The sequence below is a fragment of the Delphinapterus leucas genome, chromosome X (genome assembly GCF_059928025.1).
Source record: "Delphinapterus leucas isolate spDelLeu-1000000601 "Yukka" chromosome X, BTC_Dleu_Yukka2, whole genome shotgun sequence".
Lineage (NCBI taxonomy): Eukaryota > Metazoa > Chordata > Mammalia > Artiodactyla > Monodontidae > Delphinapterus > Delphinapterus leucas.
The window spans coordinates 15,970,925-15,988,889 of NC_143150.1; the positions used below are offsets into that span (position 1 = coordinate 15,970,925).

The 17,965-nt window shown below is 40.2% G+C and overlaps 1 protein-coding gene across 2 annotated transcripts; it reads right to left on the reverse strand.

Annotated features, from left to right (window-relative positions):
- Positions 1-313: 313 nt before the first annotated feature.
- On the reverse strand, positions 314-16,122 carry HTATSF1 (HIV-1 Tat specific factor 1). Of its 2 annotated transcripts, XM_022554275.2 has the most exons (10): positions 15,902-16,121; positions 15,496-15,736; positions 13,629-13,809; positions 12,917-12,964; positions 12,293-12,447; positions 10,115-10,278; positions 8,664-8,763; positions 3,333-3,422; positions 2,265-2,402; positions 314-1,737 (listed from the first exon to the last, which is right to left on the reverse strand). In XM_022554275.2, the coding sequence occupies exons 2-10, from the start codon at positions 15,679-15,681 to the stop codon at positions 496-498; spliced, it is 2,304 nt and encodes a 767-aa protein (XP_022409983.2). In that variant the 5' UTR covers positions 15,682-15,736; positions 15,902-16,121; the 3' UTR covers positions 314-495. The 2 variants fall into 2 exon arrangements, with proteins under 2 accessions (XP_022409983.2, XP_089760184.1); XM_089904058.1 differs by lacking the exon at positions 12,917-12,964 and having other exon boundaries at positions 15,902-16,122.
- Positions 16,123-17,965: the final 1,843 nt, after the last annotated feature.

Sequence of the window (17,965 nt, forward strand, 5' to 3'; positions counted from 1 at the left end):
TCCGAAGTGTTCTTTACTTCATAAGTTTTAGTAACATGTTCTGGGTAGAGAGGGGAAATGGGGACATCAGTGGTAACATCACAAGCTGAAGCAAGGAGACTCCTACAGGGATTTTTCAGGTCCTCAGAGAAACCAAACTTTAGTATGAATAAAGCAATAGCAAGAATGAACAATGCAATTTAACTCAGGTCTAATTTTCTCTTTCTGCATATTAACAACTTATTTTTAATTTCTGAATATCACAAACTTCAATCAGAATACTTTAAAAAATATTATTCTGCATGCACTTAACAAATATGACAAAAGACAAGAATCCAGTTGACTTGTTCACGTATATTTAAAATCGGCCAGTACAGATAATCATGAACACTTCACTGCATTGATCTGAGGGCATCCTACCTCTATGCACACGTTCATGTAACACTACTAGTAATTACCCTGGAGCAGAGGCAAAACGGAGATGGAGGAATCACCCTACAAAGCAAGTTTAAGGGATTAAACGTCATCATCGTCTTCGTCGTCGTCATCACTACTGAGGACAAAGCTGCTGCCTGTGGACAGGGGCCCTTCCTCCTTAACATTCCCTGAATCACCCACAGTCCCTCTCTCATCGGAATCTTCAAACAAATTGTCACTGGCATCGTCATCAAACAACTTCTCGTTGGAATCATCATCTTCGAACATCTTTTCATCTGTGTCTTCATCTTCCTTTACATCTGCATCTTCCTCATCTTCTTTTCCATCTGAATCTTCAAACACCTTTTCATCTGCATCGTCGTCTTTGTCCTTTTCAACCACATCTTCCAGCCCCTTTTCTTCTGCAACTTCTTTGTCCTCTTTTTCATCCGACTCATCGTCAAATACTTTTTCGTACACATCTTCCTCTTCTTCCTTCTCTTCTGACTCTTCATCAAACTCCTTCTCAGAGCCTTCTTCATCAAACATTTTCCCAGAGCTGTCATCTTCGAATTCTGATTTTTCAGAGTTATTTTCTTCTACCTCTTTCTCAAGAATGTTTTCATTAAGTTCCTTCTCAGAGCCCCCTTCCTCAAAACCTTTCTCAAGGCCGTTTTCTTCTAACTCTTTTTCGGAGTCGTCTTCAAACTGCTTTTCCGAGCACTCTTCAGACCCGTGTTCTGAGCTGCCATCTTCAGCCGCCTTCTGGGGGCTGGCCTCCTCCTCAGGCTCCTGCTCAAGGCTGTTCTCATCAGGATCTGTTCTGAGTCTCTTCTTTTTGGGCTCTCTTTCTGCACCATTCTCTTTCGACTCTTTTTTAGGACTACCCTCTTCATGCTCTTTCTCGGGGCTGCGTTCTCCGGACTCTCTGTCGGGGAAGTCTTCTTCACGTGCTCTTTTGGGACAGCCTTCCTCAAACTCTCTTTTGAGGCAGCTCTCTTCAGATTCTTTTTGGGGACAGCCTTTTTCAGCCTCTTTTTCAGGGCCACTTTCTTTAGCATCTTTTTCAGAAGCAGCTTCTTCAACTTCTCCCCCATCTTCTGTTTTTTCAAACTTCTTTTCATCTATAGGTTCTTCAAATGCCATTTCAGTTGCGGCTTCTTGAACATTCGTTTGAGATATGCAAGGGTGCTCTGAAAAATGCCTAACTCTAGAAGGCCCCACCCTTTCTGGAGCCCAGACGGAATCTGAACGCTGAAGGCCTCTGTTGGCTTCGGGAGTGTTGAGGAAAACCTCCCATCCTCTCAGCCTTTCCTCCCTTTCTCTCGTGGTCTCCTCCACCTGTGTACACGTGGAAAGTGCCGTTAAAATATGTTTTAGGCCAAAAGAAGTAACAGCGTCTCTGAACATTTCTAATATCGCCGAAAGTACTCTGATTTTATAAGGTATCACTTTTAGGAAATTAAAGCAATTCCCTATCTTCAGTTTCCAACACTTTACATCTTGATTTACTAGAGTTGACCTTAAGATCATTTAAATGAACGCCTAATACCACAGCACTGCAGAAATGTCTCGTCAATTAAAAAGTTAATAATTGAACTGTCTGTACTTTACAAGACAGAAAGGAAGAGAAGCGCTTTAATTTGTTCTTCTCTTATTGCTATCCTGAGCAAGCCTCAAGACTTATAAACTGATTTCAGACTTATAAACTGAAAGACTGAAACATTTTTCTTTCTGTACTCTGAATATAAAGGATTATTTAAAAGAAGTACTGTTAAACAGAACTTAAAACTTATGTGAAAAACTGCTAGATCAGTATTTGTTGGTAATGAAACAACTCATGTGCCCTTGACAGTTGCGGAACTCACCTGATAATCTGTAGTCCCATCCCACACTTGGGCAGTGATTTGACGGCCACCAAACCACCTTCCATTGAGGGTCTGAATACAATAATCAGCCTCCTCCGGATCCCTAAAGGACACAGAGGCCACACCATCAGGGTGTCTCTAGAAAGACAAGGAAGAAAAAGAAGGAATGAACGAGAACATTTAAAGTAAAACGTATACATCTGACAAAGTAAGGAAGTAGTGTTCCTTCTGGTCATTTGAGCTAAAGATTTTACGTATGAAGTCTTTCTTCCTTTTTACTGCAGCCAGTAACACACAGCTAGCTGCTTCTTCAGCTTAACATTGTCTAGCAAAAACCAAGCATGATATCCTTGGAAATGTTCCTGCTGATAACACCGTGTAACGAGATGCAGAACGGTATGGCTGTTAAGAATGTGGACTCTGAAGTTGAACAGCCCTGGGATTAAATCCTGGCTCTGCCCCTTACCAGCTGAATGGCCTTGGGCAAGGTGCTCAATCTCGAAACGTCCTCATCTGTAAAATGGCTAACTAAATAAAATGGGTGAAATAGCACCTACCTACCTCAGAGGATTTGGAGGACTTAGTGAGATAACATGCAAAGTAGCTGTAGTATGCAATCGATAAATGGTGACTCTTTTAATTATTATGTGTTGATTCTGGATGTAAAAAAAAGGTGAAAAGGGGAACATACAGGAGAGTATTTTTCTTGATTTTTCTTCTCCAAATATGGAAGAAGAAATAATTCAGAAAGAGGGGGAGATGTGGCCAAATAGGGAACCATAAGGTCTCATACATGTCTCTTATACTTTTTTTCACCTGATCATAAACTCTAGAGTGATGATAAAGGAAAATAACCAAGGGATATCACGTCTATCAAAGCCTTCGCTTGTAATCCACGTTCATCTAATTATGCTATCTAATACTGCTTACAGATGACTACCACTAGACAGCAGACCTACTACATAAAAACATTTATGTAAAATTTGGAGGCATACTGATATTTGGTAGTAACTTATTAAAATGGAAGAAAATTGCTTTAGAAATCATTTGTCCAAGCCATGAACTTACATCAAAGAGGAGGAGCCTCCTAACCTGTCCAAACTTCGAACATTCCACCCGAAGGTCTTCTCTGATCTCGTTCAGCACCAGTGGATCATCCTGCAAAAACACACTTGATTAAAATGGGCTTGCCCCCTTCTTTAAGTATAAACCCTGAGAATCAAATTTCTTACTTTGACGAACCAATAAATAAAAAAAGGTTTTGCTTAAGGTTAGTTGTTTGTCTGCACTCTACAAAATTAAAAAAAATCAAAGTTAAAAATGAAGTTAGACTACCACAGCTGCTGCTACTACTACAGGTCTGCCCTGCTTTAAGATGGGGAATGGGCAAGTATGGTACACAGCACTAGGGGTGTGCAGTGGCAAAGGAGAGGGAAGGGCAGTGTCGCTGGAAATCACAAATAACAGCAGCTGAAGCAGGTGAAGTCCTGTGGCACATATTAAGTCAGAGACTGCTAATTCCTATGTTCTTCACCGGCATCACGGTGACTGTACCGATGAGGAAACTTTATTTTGTGTTTTGCATAGATTCCTATTTACAGAAATGTTGTAACGGGGAGACATATATCCCTTTCATTGACTAAGTGTTTTAAGATTATTCTTTGTGCTTCCACGATTCTATTTTAACTCACAGCGTAAACCTCCCCCATAAGGGTTCCTGTTCATCTTGCCTCCGAGTCCCAATGCATGAAAAAGGCTCATAAAAAAGTTACATCATCAACTTGAATTTCAACTACATACAAATATAAACGAGGATATCCTACCTACAAATTTCTAATGAAGCAGACTTACACTTTTTAGGAAACATGAATTTGTCTATCTCACAGGTTTGTATGTTCCTCACCAACTAAAGAGAACAGCAAAACATGGCAAGTGGCTTCTCCTTCCTAAAGTTTTGTCAAAAGGCAAAAATAAACAATGGTAGGCAGTTACTGAAATCAAATTTAAAATAAAAGCTATCAAATCCTATAAATCTGAAGCTTCTAAGAGCACAGCTGGCAGGACCCTGGATTTCTCCCACTTCTAAGATCTAACTGTGGAGAATGTGCCGATTTGCTTTATAGAAAATTCTCAGGCCTGAGAGGAATGGGGATGGAGCGTAAACTCCATGTGCTCCGGTGGTAAAGTCATATGGTGGCTTTTACGGGGGTATATGTGTGGGGGTAGCTCCTATCAGACTGTGAGCTTTCCGCAGGCAGGAATCTCCTTTGACTGAATTTTGAATACCTTACAGAACACGGTGCAGTCTTTCACGCAATGAACAGTCAATAAAAGCTTTTTCAGAGTTTGATAAACTGTTCCTAATAACTCCATTTTATCTACCAAGGGAAATCAGGGTTATATTAAAAACAAACAATAACTGTTTCAAAATATTTAACAAATTTAAGCATGATTCCACTGTAGGGGGAGGGGTGAATTACCATTTTTATTTCTTTATCAAAGTCTCAGTGCCTTTCCTACAAGAGTATCAAATTTCAGCCAAGGACTTCCCAGACCTCTGTTTTCATGTTTACCAGCTTGAAAAACAAACATATCTTCACTGTTATATAGTATCATGAGGCTTAAAGATAATAACACTCTCCCCTGGGAAAAATATCTTTAACCTAGCTAAGCATGAAAATTTTCTAAAGACAACACTTTGCAAGCAACAGACCTGAGACTAAACTCAGACTGAAACGCTGAAACTTTCCGCAGTCAACACTTATAATGTTTTTCCAGGGTGGTGTTTTGTTTTCCCAGAAATAAACCGTATTTCTCATTCTTTTCCAAGCTAAACCTACACTGTCCAAGATAGTAGCCACTAACCACACATGGCTACCGAGCACTTGAAATGTGGCTAGTCCAAATTGAGGTGTGCTGCAGGTGTGAAATAAACACCAGATTTTGAAAATTTAGTACCAAAGGGGGAAAAAACTTCAATGTAACATAGCTTATTAACATTTTTATGTTACATGTCGAAATTATAATACTGTGGATATATTGGGTTAGATAAAATTCACCATTAAAATTAATTTACCCCGTTTCATGTTGTTTTTGTATTGTGGCTGCTAGAAAAATTTAAATTACACATGTGGCTCACATTATACCTCTATTGGACAGCGCTAGTATACACAATGAGAAACCTACCTTTGCATCTGAGTTTTGGTTCTTCACCTCTTGGTATTCAAATTTGCCAGGCATGAATTTTTTAAACAAGGCTTTGAATTAAATACTGAAAACCCCTTAAAGTTACATTTAAAATATTAGCCTTCACTGTTCACCCTGATACCAAAGGGTACTTCTAGGTATTTTGGTTCTAACACTAGTCAATTGTCTGGAATAAACATATACAGGTATACCTCAGAGATACTGCATGTTCGGTTCCAGACCAGCGCAATAAAGCAAATATTACAGTAAAGCAAGTCACATGAAATTTTTTGTTTTTCCTGCTATGTTTACACTATACTGTAGTCTATTAAGTGTGCGATAGCATTGTATTTAAAAAAGACATGCCTTAATTAAGAAATACTTTGCTAAAAAATGCTAACCATCATCTGAGCCTTCAGCGAGTTGTCACAGTAATAAAGATCACTGATCACAAATCACCATAACAAATATAATAATAATGAAAATGTTTAAACTACTGGGACAATTACCAGAAAAGTGACACAGAGAAATGAAGTGAGCAAATGCTATTGGAAAAATGGCACTGACAGACTTGCTCCATGCAGGGTTGCTACAAAAACTTCAATTTGTAAAAAATAAAAAAAAGCAGTATCTGCAAAGCGCAATTAAGCGAAGCACAGTGAAACAAGGTGTGCCTGTATTCCACCCCACAAAATCTGATTTCTTTCTGACACCCCGGTTACCTGACAATTCAGTTTTTGTCTTCTACTACAAACCTCAATGCTGATCTGTTCTTTGGATTCATATGGAATCTCTGGACAAATCAAACACTCCCCAAAAACGTCCAATGAAAGCAGTTTTCCAGTTGAACACCTCTATCCAGAGTTATATAATGTCTACACCAGCGTTGCCCAACAGAACTTTCTGTGTTCACAGAAGTGAATACTCCATTATCCAATATGGTAGCTACTAGCCACACGTGGCTAATACACCTGAGGAATTAAATTTTCATTTTATTTCACTTCAGTTAATTTAAATTTAACCACATGTGGCTAGAGTCTAGCATACTGGACAGTCTGCTACAGTGATGCACTTTTACATTCAGGCCCATGAGACACTGAGCAAAAAATCAAGACTTCTGACAGGCTCTCATCAAACTCGTCAGACCACACAAGACCAGTCAGATGGGCAAACAAGGACAGCATCAAGGGTTTCTCTGCCCGTGAACTCTGAAGCCCATCTCTGTGCTCCCAGCCCCTGTGGTGCAGCCGTCTGAAAACTTTCCTTCATTTGCAAAGATGCTAAAGAGAAAATGTTTTCTTCCTTGAGTGGATGAAAACACTCTGCCTTGTGAGTAAAAAGGGTTTCATTCAATCATTCTCTCACTTTTTCTTCCTATAAATACTGAGGGCCTACTATGTGCCAATCATGATTCTAAGCACCAGGCATATAATAGCAAACCAGGTAGACAAGAGCCCCAGCTTTCATGGAGCTCACATTCTAATGGAGAAGATCCAGTTATTTCAGATAATAATAAATGCTATGAATAAAATAAAACAGGGTTAATATAAAGGTTCTATAACTCCAAAGTTTATATTAAACCAATAAAGGTTTTTTTTCTTTAAGCTATCAAGAATTTACAAGCATGAAACTTTTATCTTTAAAAATATCCACTGGAGGAAATTCGTGGGAAGTCAAGGAAGACTAAATGCGGCTTTTTGGAGGAAAGAATATTTGTTAAGCTAGGAAAAATTAAGTGTGCCCAGGGTGATAGCTAGACTTAAATTAGGGTCTCAACGAGCAAAGGCAGGAGGCGGAAACACGTAAAGGCAATTGCACAATACACTTCAACTTGCACAGGGCCCAGATACTTCATGAATTAAGTTTGCATTTATATTCATGCCCAAGTGTTACGAGTATGGAATGTTGTGAATCAAGGATCTCAAGTCACAGAAAGTAATAGGTCACCTAATTAAAAAACCAATTATCTACCAGGGAAACAAAATGTAGGTGAATCACAGGAAATTCTGGAGTTGTACCCAGTAGACTATAGACACCATGATCCATCTATGCATGCCTTTCAAAGTCCCACCTGGCAGGGATAGCATTTCAAAAAGCATCTAGTGTGCATGTATATATGTGTATTTTTGAAACATGTTTCATTATCACTGCAGGTCTAAAGCAGCTCTGCCGTATTTCAAGACGCTTCAGGATTCTAGTCAGAAGAGACACCAAACAGTATAAATAGTCCACAGGTATCTTCCCAATGACCTCAAAAGACACAGACTCCACAGGGGCATGGTAAACCCTATCACATCACTACCTGCAGAGATGGAGTCCAACAGACAATTCTGGTGCCCTCTCTAAGGGGGGTAAATGACACTGTCACTCTAAATCTGCTTAGCTGCACAAAAGGAACAAGAGTGGGCCTTGGGCGCAACTAGATCATTTGTAAACCATCTGAAATTTTACATTATGAACATTTTTTTCTTATGTGTAATTTGTTATCATTAATTTCAGAAGTCAGGCAGAGAATAAAGAATTCTTCTTCCATGAACGATCCCATCGGTCTAGGCCAAAACACAGAGATAAGGACAAGAGGCAGAACGTAACACAAGGTACCCTGATGGCAATTAATATTCCTTAAACCTCTCTAGTAGCTCTTCCTCCTTTATTCACTTTTATTTGCTGTTCCTAGAATCTTACATGGACACCAATTATTACGAAGTCCTCTTAATAGCCACTAAAGAGTTTTGTAAAGATTAGGTCCTAAAAAAACAACCTTCGCTACTCAAATGTCAGGGGCTGTATTTCATTAACCTAAGGTTTTTTAAAGATCAAACTTTTAGCACTAAAGTGAAGTTTTCAATTCCAAGTGTGAAACTGGTCCTCCCCACCAAAATCAGCCTGCAATGTTGAACTGCACTCAAAATCCACAAGCGACTCCCATAAATCTTTTAAAGTTTATATTTTTAATCATTTCCCATACCAAGTAGCTGCTGTTTGGGGCCACGGTACAGGTATTAGACAAGTTTACCTGCGATACGATTAAAAGAACGCTGGGTTAAACCTGGGAAAATCTGAAACCTTCAGTTGATTCTTGGTATCATCTTCCGATCCTGAAGACTAGATGAACGTGCAGGATGTGACATGAGAAAGATGGGGTGAGGCAAACTTTGGGCTCCCTTGAAAGAAAGCATATCTGTTTCTATCAGTAAGAACACTGCTTCCTACCTCAAAATCTATAGGATGAAACATATTTCTGATGATGACAACTCGCTCGTGGCGCAGTCGGGACGGGCCAGCTCTTTTCTCAGGTCTCCAATCCAACTGCCTAATGCGACAAAGCAGGAACAAGAAGCTGTGAATTTTGTTTCAGACTTGTCAGAGCGAAAAAAAAAATGAGCAGTTAAATAATCCTTTATCGAGCACTTAAATAGTGATAATTATCTGATTCTAAAACAACAATGTGTATTTTAGTCACAGCTCCGTTACAACTTTCTGAATCAAAATAATGGGCAGGTGAAAGATGGACCCAGTATCTGAAATCCCCAGAATATATATATATTTTTCAGAACTGCTGGCTGGTTACAAACATTCCAATGAGACTTCTGAAAAATTGCTAATTATTTAGTATCTATGACTATCTAGGAAGAGACACTGAGGTCAAGAAAATGTTCAAATTGTATTGGTTTTTAGGTATTTTACGATTATAAAGAACAAACTGCATTGAAATACGTAAAACTACTCACTCTTTGTTACTATCTTAAAATCTTACTGATTTGTTTATAAAAATTTTAGGTATCTATTTTAACGATTCCTGTAAAAACTATAGACATCAGAACTAAATGCTTCTTTGATCATTTTATCATTAGTTTAAGCATAGTGTTAGAAGTGTTATTAGAATTCACTCTGATAAAAGTACTTATCATTTTGACTCATTTCTTAAAACCAGCATATTTCAAAAGACATTAAATAAAGGGAATAATAGAAACTTGATGACTTGTATATACTACACACAAACCACACAGTACATGATAAAATGATAAAACCTATCATTTCTAATTTCTAACTCCTACTAACAAACCTGTATGTAAAAATTTAGCTCCTGGTGTAGCTGATTCTAGCCACATGAAAAATGAACTAATGGCTCCAGTATATAAACCTACACCATCTTACTTAATCTGATGTTCAACATTTTCTGTAGAGATAGCTTTCTTATTTCATTTAAGCCCATGTTATATTAAAAATGAATACCCCAGAAAACAAAACCACCACCACCGTCAAATCATCCTATTTCGCAGATTACTGAGGGTTTCCGATAAGCTAATGAAAATTTTTTTAATTTTTATTTAATATTGGAGGATAGTTGATTTACAGTGTTGTGTTAGTTTCAGGTGTATAGCAAATAAAATTCTTTAAAAATAATCTGTAGGCATACTTGATGGAACAAAACTAGGTGGTTATCGGGAGGGTGGGAGGGAGACGCAAGAGGGGGGGGATATGGGGATATATGTGTATGTATAGCTGATTCACTTTGTTATACTGCAGAAACTAACACACCATTGTAAAGAAATTATACTCCAATAAAGACGTTAAGAAAAAAAACTAGGTTGTTATTACCAAAAGTATACTCTAGGATATTTATACAAAATCTTTCAAAATGGAAAAAAAACAACACAAACTTTTGTTGCATAGACAGCTTTTTCTTGTAGTCTTTGCACTTCTTTTTCTTCTTTGAGGCGTCATATTCCCCTTTCAGTTGAAACTTTGCCACCTCCACATGTAATTTGTAGCCTCTAATTTCATCGTCATCCAAAAGTTTTAATGCAAGATCCACAGATTCTCTCTTTGTAAAGGGAAAGCAAGTTACAGTCAGTCAGTTACACACTGAAATGAAACTTCAGCAGGAGTGTTTTAGATGAATGATGACTATACATAAAATAAAGATTTAAATGTAACTACCTACATGGGAAAAAAGAACTACAGAACACGTATCGGAAAATGTGTACTTAAGACATAGCTGTCCCCAACCAGTTATGTGAACCTAGGCAAGTTATTCAAGCTCCCTGAGCCCCAATTTCTTCATCTGTAAAATGGGAATGGAAATGCCTTCTTTGCAGGGTTCTTGACAAATTTAAATGAAACAAGGCACATAAAGGATAGTCACTGGCATACAGTAGGTACTCAATAAGTTCTGCCATTACTGGAATAGTATTTTTGCCTCCTGGAATCTCAATTTCTCCTCTATACAATGAGGTAAATGGACCTGTGTGATTTCCAAGGTGCATTCCAGTTTTAAAATTCTAAAAGTTTCCTACTTAAAAGACTAGATGACTCAAGAAACTGGGAATAGCATAGTCAGCCTTTAATCTTTTGTGTTCACCAATTAAAATGTAGGTCTGTGATATACTGGGAACAAGATGCTTATCTGATAGCTTGAACATTACACACACTTGTGGATTCTGGGTCCTATACAAAGGGGGCAATTGTCAGCTCTACACAGATTCAAAGATCTGAGGACCTGAGGAGAACTCAAAAGGACAACTGAACTCAGCCACGCAATCAAATATGGATCCTGGAACAATTAACTATATTCTTCTGGAACTCAATTTACTGGTTTGGCAATCTTGCATTTTTATGGGTTATAAATTTGACATATCAAGTTTGTCAAAACCCCATTTTTCTCTTCAAAATTTTACAACCCAATCAACCCCCCTAAGAATCTGTTCACAGATTTTTAGTAATCCTTGAAGAACTTATAAAGCATTCAATCTCCTTACATTTGAAAATTACATAAATATCTTCCTATAATGGTCGTACTCACGTGTGATCTCATGATGTTCAAGAACCAGGTCAAAAACCTATCTCCCCCAAACCTTGTCAACTTAATCTCACCCGCCCTCTAATTACACTGAAATGTTGTACACTTGCAACACACTTGTGATGTTGGTACTGTTGTTTCATCACTTTGATTTTGCTTTGTAATTATTTTCAGGTTCCATGACACATGTACACGCCATCATTGTGCCCATTTCTTTTGTGCCGTGCAGCAATGCATAACACATGCTCCTAAGGGGACAGGTGTTCCAAAAATGATGGCTGCCTTTGGCACTGAGCTTCCCCCCATGCCATTTATGGTATCATGAATAAATAAAGTTCTGCAAATGTCTGTTAATACCACTCTCTCTTCTCTCTCATTCAAAATATATTTCGAAGCAGTAAGCATAAATTATCACCTTTATGGTCTAATTCAGGGTCAGAAAACTTTTGTAAAGGGCTAGTGAGTAAATATTTCAGGCTGTGTGGGCCCTGTGGTCTGTGCTGCAACCACTCAGCTCTGCTGCTGAAATGCGAAAGGAGGTACAGACAAATGCGTGAATGAATCAATGTGGCCTGGTTACAATAAAACTTCATTTACAAAGACAGGCAGTAGGCTGAAGTTTGCCAAACCCTGGTCTAATTCATTCCAATGGGCAAATAAAATGTTACTGGCTTTCTTTTCTCTGTGGATTTTTAGAATGTGTTCTGCATTGATTATATGCATACACTCCTAAAGAGATCTTTGCAGCAAGAATTTTTTTAAGACAAGAGAAGTACCTCAGTCATATGACTTACATAATACCTTGACCTGATAACATATTTTCTTACAAGAGCAAGTGAATAACCTTACCAATGGGATACACACAAGCGCAACATGAAACAAGTTTTCTTCACATCCTGTTTTGAATAGCTCTCACTCTTGGTTATCATTTATACAAAATTATAGCCCTGGTTCCTGAGTTAAAAATGGAGATAGGAAAATGAAAAAAAAAAAAAAAAGAAACGGAGATAGGAGAAACTTACTTGACCACATAACTAACCTTCAAATAACAGCAAAGTCCATCTCCTTTAAGATTTCCTTGATTATCTTTGTAAAGCTTGACCTTAAATTCTTCTGTTTGAGGATCTCTCATAATAATGCCAAACTTGGACATGAGCTGTATAAATTCATCCACTGTAATATCTGGAGGCAAACCTGTGACGTTAGGGGGAAAAAAATTATAAAGGCATCTAAAACAAAGGTGAGCATTACTTAGGGATTCTACCAATTCGAAATCCATAACTTGGATGAGTGCAATTTTGATTTTCTAAAAGTATGTAAAAATCTCACATCTATAGACGTGAGGAAATGTCATGTTTTAATGTATTCAAATATACATTAAAATCATGCTTTGCTTAGGCCTTGTATCAATGAATCTGAAGGGGCAAACAGCTGTGAGTTACCTAAAGCAGACAGAAAGGATGGCACACAAAGTTACATACACTTAATTTTTCTCAGTTTCATAAAAAAACAACATATTCCTCACTCACGTAAATGGCTGAACAAATAATGACACAACGATACAAAACAGAATTTAGAGAAACTGAAAACTAAAAATCACTTTGTGAAAAATCTCAAAATCAAATATTTTCTACTCTAAACGTGGTTAAAAAGGTATACATACCAGAAACATACACATTTGTGTTTCTGCCTTCTTCAACATGAAACCATCCTAAAAATCAAAATCGAATAAATAAATAAAACACATGCCAGAAAAGGTAAGAGTCCCATTATGAAATCCTGACAGTGTGGCAGTTTCTCAAAACTTCTAGAAACTTTTTCTCACCCTTAGAACAAGACGGATTAAATCAAATCACTGTCCAGCTTTCAAAGTATTTGGATCTTTGGACAAGTAATTTCAGAGCCCAGTCTGAAAAAAGATGGCTAGTTTATCTTGGTTCTTTATGAATCTGATACTACCTTTAAAAAACCTCACCCTTGCACTGACTTTAGGCCTTGGCGTAAGTTGCTTCTGACTCCAATCTACTGTGTTAGACCTGGCCAAGCTGAGGCAAAATTGACTTCTTGAGTTTAATTAAACTCAAAAAGTACAAAAAAAGAAAATCACCTTACAAACAGAACTTTAGATAATCTCCTAATGACAACTCTATTTTGCAAAGGAAGAAACTGAGAACTGAACTGAATTGAAAGAGCCCACTGGATGCCCACAGGTTAGTGAGAGAGCCAACATATGAACCCAAATAATAATATTTTAAAAACCCATCTTATGATTCTGTCAAAGCTATTTTATAATTCTCCAAAAAGTAACTATATATACACACACACACTCATATTTTTAATTTTTACACTCCTGTTTGAAAGCTAAATCCACTTGCCTGATTCACCCTTTCTCTTTTCTCCCCTCTTTTTGGTATCACTGAGTTCGGGGGATTTTCTTTGCGGAGGTTCCTCTGCAGTCCTAGCACTGACATCTTGGACATTCGCAGTAGAACTAGACGCACCATCGTTAGAAAAGCCATAACTGGCCTGATATGTAGCAATAAAATCTTCAGTGATCTAAACAAGAAATTCAGCACACATACATAAATTCAAAAATGATTTCCTCACGCAAAAAGTTTACAGTGTTAAATAACAGCATATTCAGTTATACAACTTAACATACAAGTGTTTCTGTGTAAATGCAAGAGCAGTCACCTTATATAGAAAACTGCACACAAAATAATGAAAAATTAAGACATGGGTACTTGGATTATCAGCACAAAAGTCTGAGATACTATTAAAGGCATTTTAAGTTGGCACCTTTTCTAGTTGTTTCATTTGTAAATTACTATCTCGGCAGTCTACCTGACTAAGGCTACAAATAAATATAACAAAGGAAGTATCAGATAACAATAAACAGAATAAAAACCGACAGTCAACTAACAATCTAACAACAGGATCAAATTTTCTTTTACCATATGGAGGAACAAAAGTATATGTACTCTAAATATTTAAATACCTGTAGGCAGAGAGCACAAAGAGGAGAACTCTGATTTGGTGTGTAAAGAATGGGGCTAACAATTATAAAATTAAATGCTATTTTAACACCGTCACTAATTAAATCACATTATCATTTAATGTCAGAACAAATCAAGAACAAATCCCAACTCACATCTATCCTCCTGGCTCTCAGGGAAAAAACACAATTGCACAACAAAAGAAATATAGTTATATCTTCATACCAATCAATGAAAGGCACACACTGGAATGAGGAAAATTTAAAACTTGAAGTTTGAAGAGGTATGGGCTTCCATAACATAAAAAGATAGAGCCACAAATTAATCCATTATCAGACGATTGTTAAAGTACTCCGAAGGCTGAAGAAACCAAATATACACTCTAGCTGGCACCACCAGCAGCCAAGTGAAATAGGAAGTTTAACAATTCAGAGGGATTGGAACATACACACAAATACAAAGTGGGAAAGAAAAAAGGTGAAATAAATAATTAAAAAATCACACTCAAATTACACAATGGAGACACAGTTTGTATTACTGGCTTGCAAGTCTATTAGTGTGTGATAAGTATCCTTTTTTTCCACCCATACCGTGAGACTTTGATTAACAGGGTACTTTGACCAAAAAGTTTCGAGCCAAGCTTAACATCAGTCATTTTACTTTCAAGCTAAAATAGAATACCTCACAATTTCCAAGTACTCTAAATAAATATGCTCAGATCTTTTCCATCCATATTCTGTGCACCTGTTGTCATATTCCCGTGGTAATATGGTTCAAACATACGTGTCTAGGGACAAAATTTAGTAGGAAAGTAAAAAGAGGTGCAAAGTTCAATCAGCAAAGAATTATCAATTTTTCAAATCAAGAAGCTGAATTTTGCACATAGCACATCAGCTAAACATCTGAATTCCTAGGATAAGTAAGATTGAGAGTACGTGAGATTAACATCGACTGAATTTGCTCTTGGTGTTTTTCCTCTTTGCAATAAAAAGCAGTCACCAACTGTAACCTTCATAGATAAAATTTATTAGGCATGGAAAAGGCTTAATAATTAAATTACACTGAAGCCATCTCCCTAAAGATTTCCGTTCCTTTACACGTCGGTTCTGCTACAGACACAACAAAAAGAAGCGTCACTATCCAGAGGGGCTCTAACCCAGGACCTCAGCAAAGAAAACGTGAAAGGAGCGCCCCGCGAGGCTGGCCAGGCGGGCCCGCTGCGCATCGGCGCCCGTGCGACTTTTACCTTGGGGAACCAAGCCTTCTTGTCCAGGTCCCACTCGTATGGGGTGTCAGTCGGCTGCTGCTGGAAAGAATCGTTTTCTCCACCGGGACCTTTCTCGGTGTCGCCGTCCTCAATGGCTCCGTACAATTTTTGCATTCGCAACTGCTCATCAAACTCGTCGTTCTCATCCAAGTTGTTGCCGCTCATGTTGCCGACTTAGCCCAGGTGCAGTGTCCGGGAGAGCGAAGAGGCCGAAGTGACGCTGGAGGGGAACAGAGAAAGGGAGGCTGGCCGTGCTCAGCTCGCGCCCCCCCGCCCGCCTCCCCGCGGCGCCCCAGCAGCCCCCGGGAAGTCAGGGCCGCTCGCCAGCCGCACCGCCCCCCGCCCACCGCGCGCAGGCGCCGTTGCTCCCGGCCCAGCCGCCCACCTAGCTCGCCCCGCTGGATCTTGACACCGCCGCTCGATCCACCACGCGGCGGGAGCGGGCACAAGGTGCTCTGTGCTCCCCGGCGGCCGATTCTAAGACGACGGCGGGTCCCGCCACAACGTCTGGAAACCCCTTGACAACGGAGGCCCGCTCACGCTGACGCAGCCGCCATTGTTGACGCAGTCGCCATTGTTGACGCGTCGCGACGTCGCGGGTCCCGCAGACACGCCCCCAGTGGCGTCAACAGGCGCCGACGCGGGCAGGCGGCGTGGGGCTCGGGGGGCGGGGCTCGGGGGCGGGGCTCGGGGGGTCAGCTCTGGGGGCGGGGCTCGGGGGGTCAGCTCTGCTGCCGGGCGGTGATGCCCAGCTGGGACTTCCTGGCGAGGCGCCTCGGGGCCGTTTGACTCCGCTGGGTCCCCGGTGGGCCGGGAGGGCCGGGACGAGGCGGTAGCCCGAAGGCGTGGGAAGGTTCCCCCTCGGCCGGCGCCGGAGTAGGCGTCGGGGCGGCCGCCATCTTGGGGGAGTGGACAGGGCGGGCGGGACAGGTTTCAGTGCGAGAGAAAGGCGCCCCTCCTTCGCCCGGAGGCTCCTCCTCCGCGTAGGAAACGAGTCTTTGGCTTGTTTCGTTACGATTTCACTAGGAGAGGCGCTGGCTCTGGTTAGCCCGAGTTCCTAGTACAGGGTCTGGTGTCTAGTGCGTGTGTGGTGAGTGAATGAATGAATGAACGAACGATGGGTGGAAGGTCCAACCTTCTTTCCAAGCCTCTGCTCCCTCCTTTATCTCTCCGGTACCTTCCTCAGGCTGGAGATGTCTCTGGAAAGGAAGGGCAGCAGTTGCCTGCCCCTTGTACTCCATGATTCAGACGTGCTCAAGCTCCAAACCTAAAACTTTTAACATCCAGTGTGCACACCAGCTTTACTGCCCCACTAACGTCGTTTTTTGCTCTCTTAGAAAAAAACATGCACGCAGTAGGACTTGCGTGCATTTTTATAATATAGATAACATGAGTTTTATTAGGCTCATTTAAGCATTGCTAAATATTTCTTCCAGGATTCAAAAATAGTGTACAGCTGTTTTCAGCAATGTGTTTATTGGGCTCCCATTTCATTCCTGAGTGAGTTCACAGCATAGGTGATAATATGCTACGCAGCCCTGCTGCACGTAACACTGAGTGCCTGCTCTCTCCACAGGCCCCTCTTAGCAGGAGGCCAAAAAGGTTACTTCCCATATGACCCAGTCATGGGCTACCCAGAGGCCTGTGAGGTGACCTGGTAGGGTAGACCCGCATTCTAGACTGAATTTGATTCACTGAGCCAATAAGCCTCTCCCAGAAAGAGGGTTGAGTATGGAACAGACAGGGACATGGTCAGAGTAACCCAGAAGCAGGGAGGCCCACACAGGGAAGGTAGTAAGCAGAACAGAGGCCTTGTGTGGAGAAGTTCTTCAGGGGTGAGAGGAGAAGCTGAGGCAGTGACAGAGGGTCATTGAGTTACTGTAATAGTGGAGCAGTGGAGTTGGGACCTAAGCATGCTTGTACCTACAATGGCATTCTACTTGGCCACTGGCCCTGACAGTTTTGTTTTTTTTATTTTAATTTAATTTAATTTAATTTTTTTGGCCGTGCCCCACGGCATGCAGGCTTTTACTTCCCCGACCAGGAATCAAACCCGTGCCCCCTGCAGTGGAAGTGTGGAGTCCTTAACTACTGGACCGCCAGGGAATTCCCAGTTTTTTTCTTTTTTTTTAAGCAATACTTTTGTCTCTATGAAGCCTGGTTCCTGTTCTTATTTCCTTGTGGATTCCTAGAATGAAATCCCTAGGAACTGAGGTAATCTGGAAGTATCTCTTTATAACCTGTTCTTTTTTTATATATAAATTTATTTTATTTATTTATCTTTGGCTGCGTTGGGTCTTCGTTGCTGTGAGCGGGCTTTCTCTAGTTGCATCAAGCGGGGGCTAGTCTTCGTTGCGGTGCGCGGGCTTCCCATTGCGGTGGCTTCTCTTGTTGCAGAGCACGGGCTCTAGGGGCACCAGCTTCAGTAGTTGTGGCGCACAGGCTTAGT

Excerpts from the sequence above, each read along its gene's own strand:
- HTATSF1 (XM_022554275.2), bottom strand. The coding sequence starts at position 15,681 with ATGAGCGGCAACAACTTGGATGAGAACGACGAGTTTGATGAGCAGTTG. Across the intron at positions 12,965-13,628 it reads AAAGAGAAAGGGTGAATCAG|GATGGTTTCATGTTGAAGAA; the intron begins GCAAGTGGATTT and ends TTTGATTTTTAG. Across the intron at positions 2,403-3,332 it reads GGAGGCTCCTCCTCTTTGAT|AGACACCCTGATGGTGTGGC; the intron begins GTAAGTTCATGG and ends TTGTCTTTCTAG.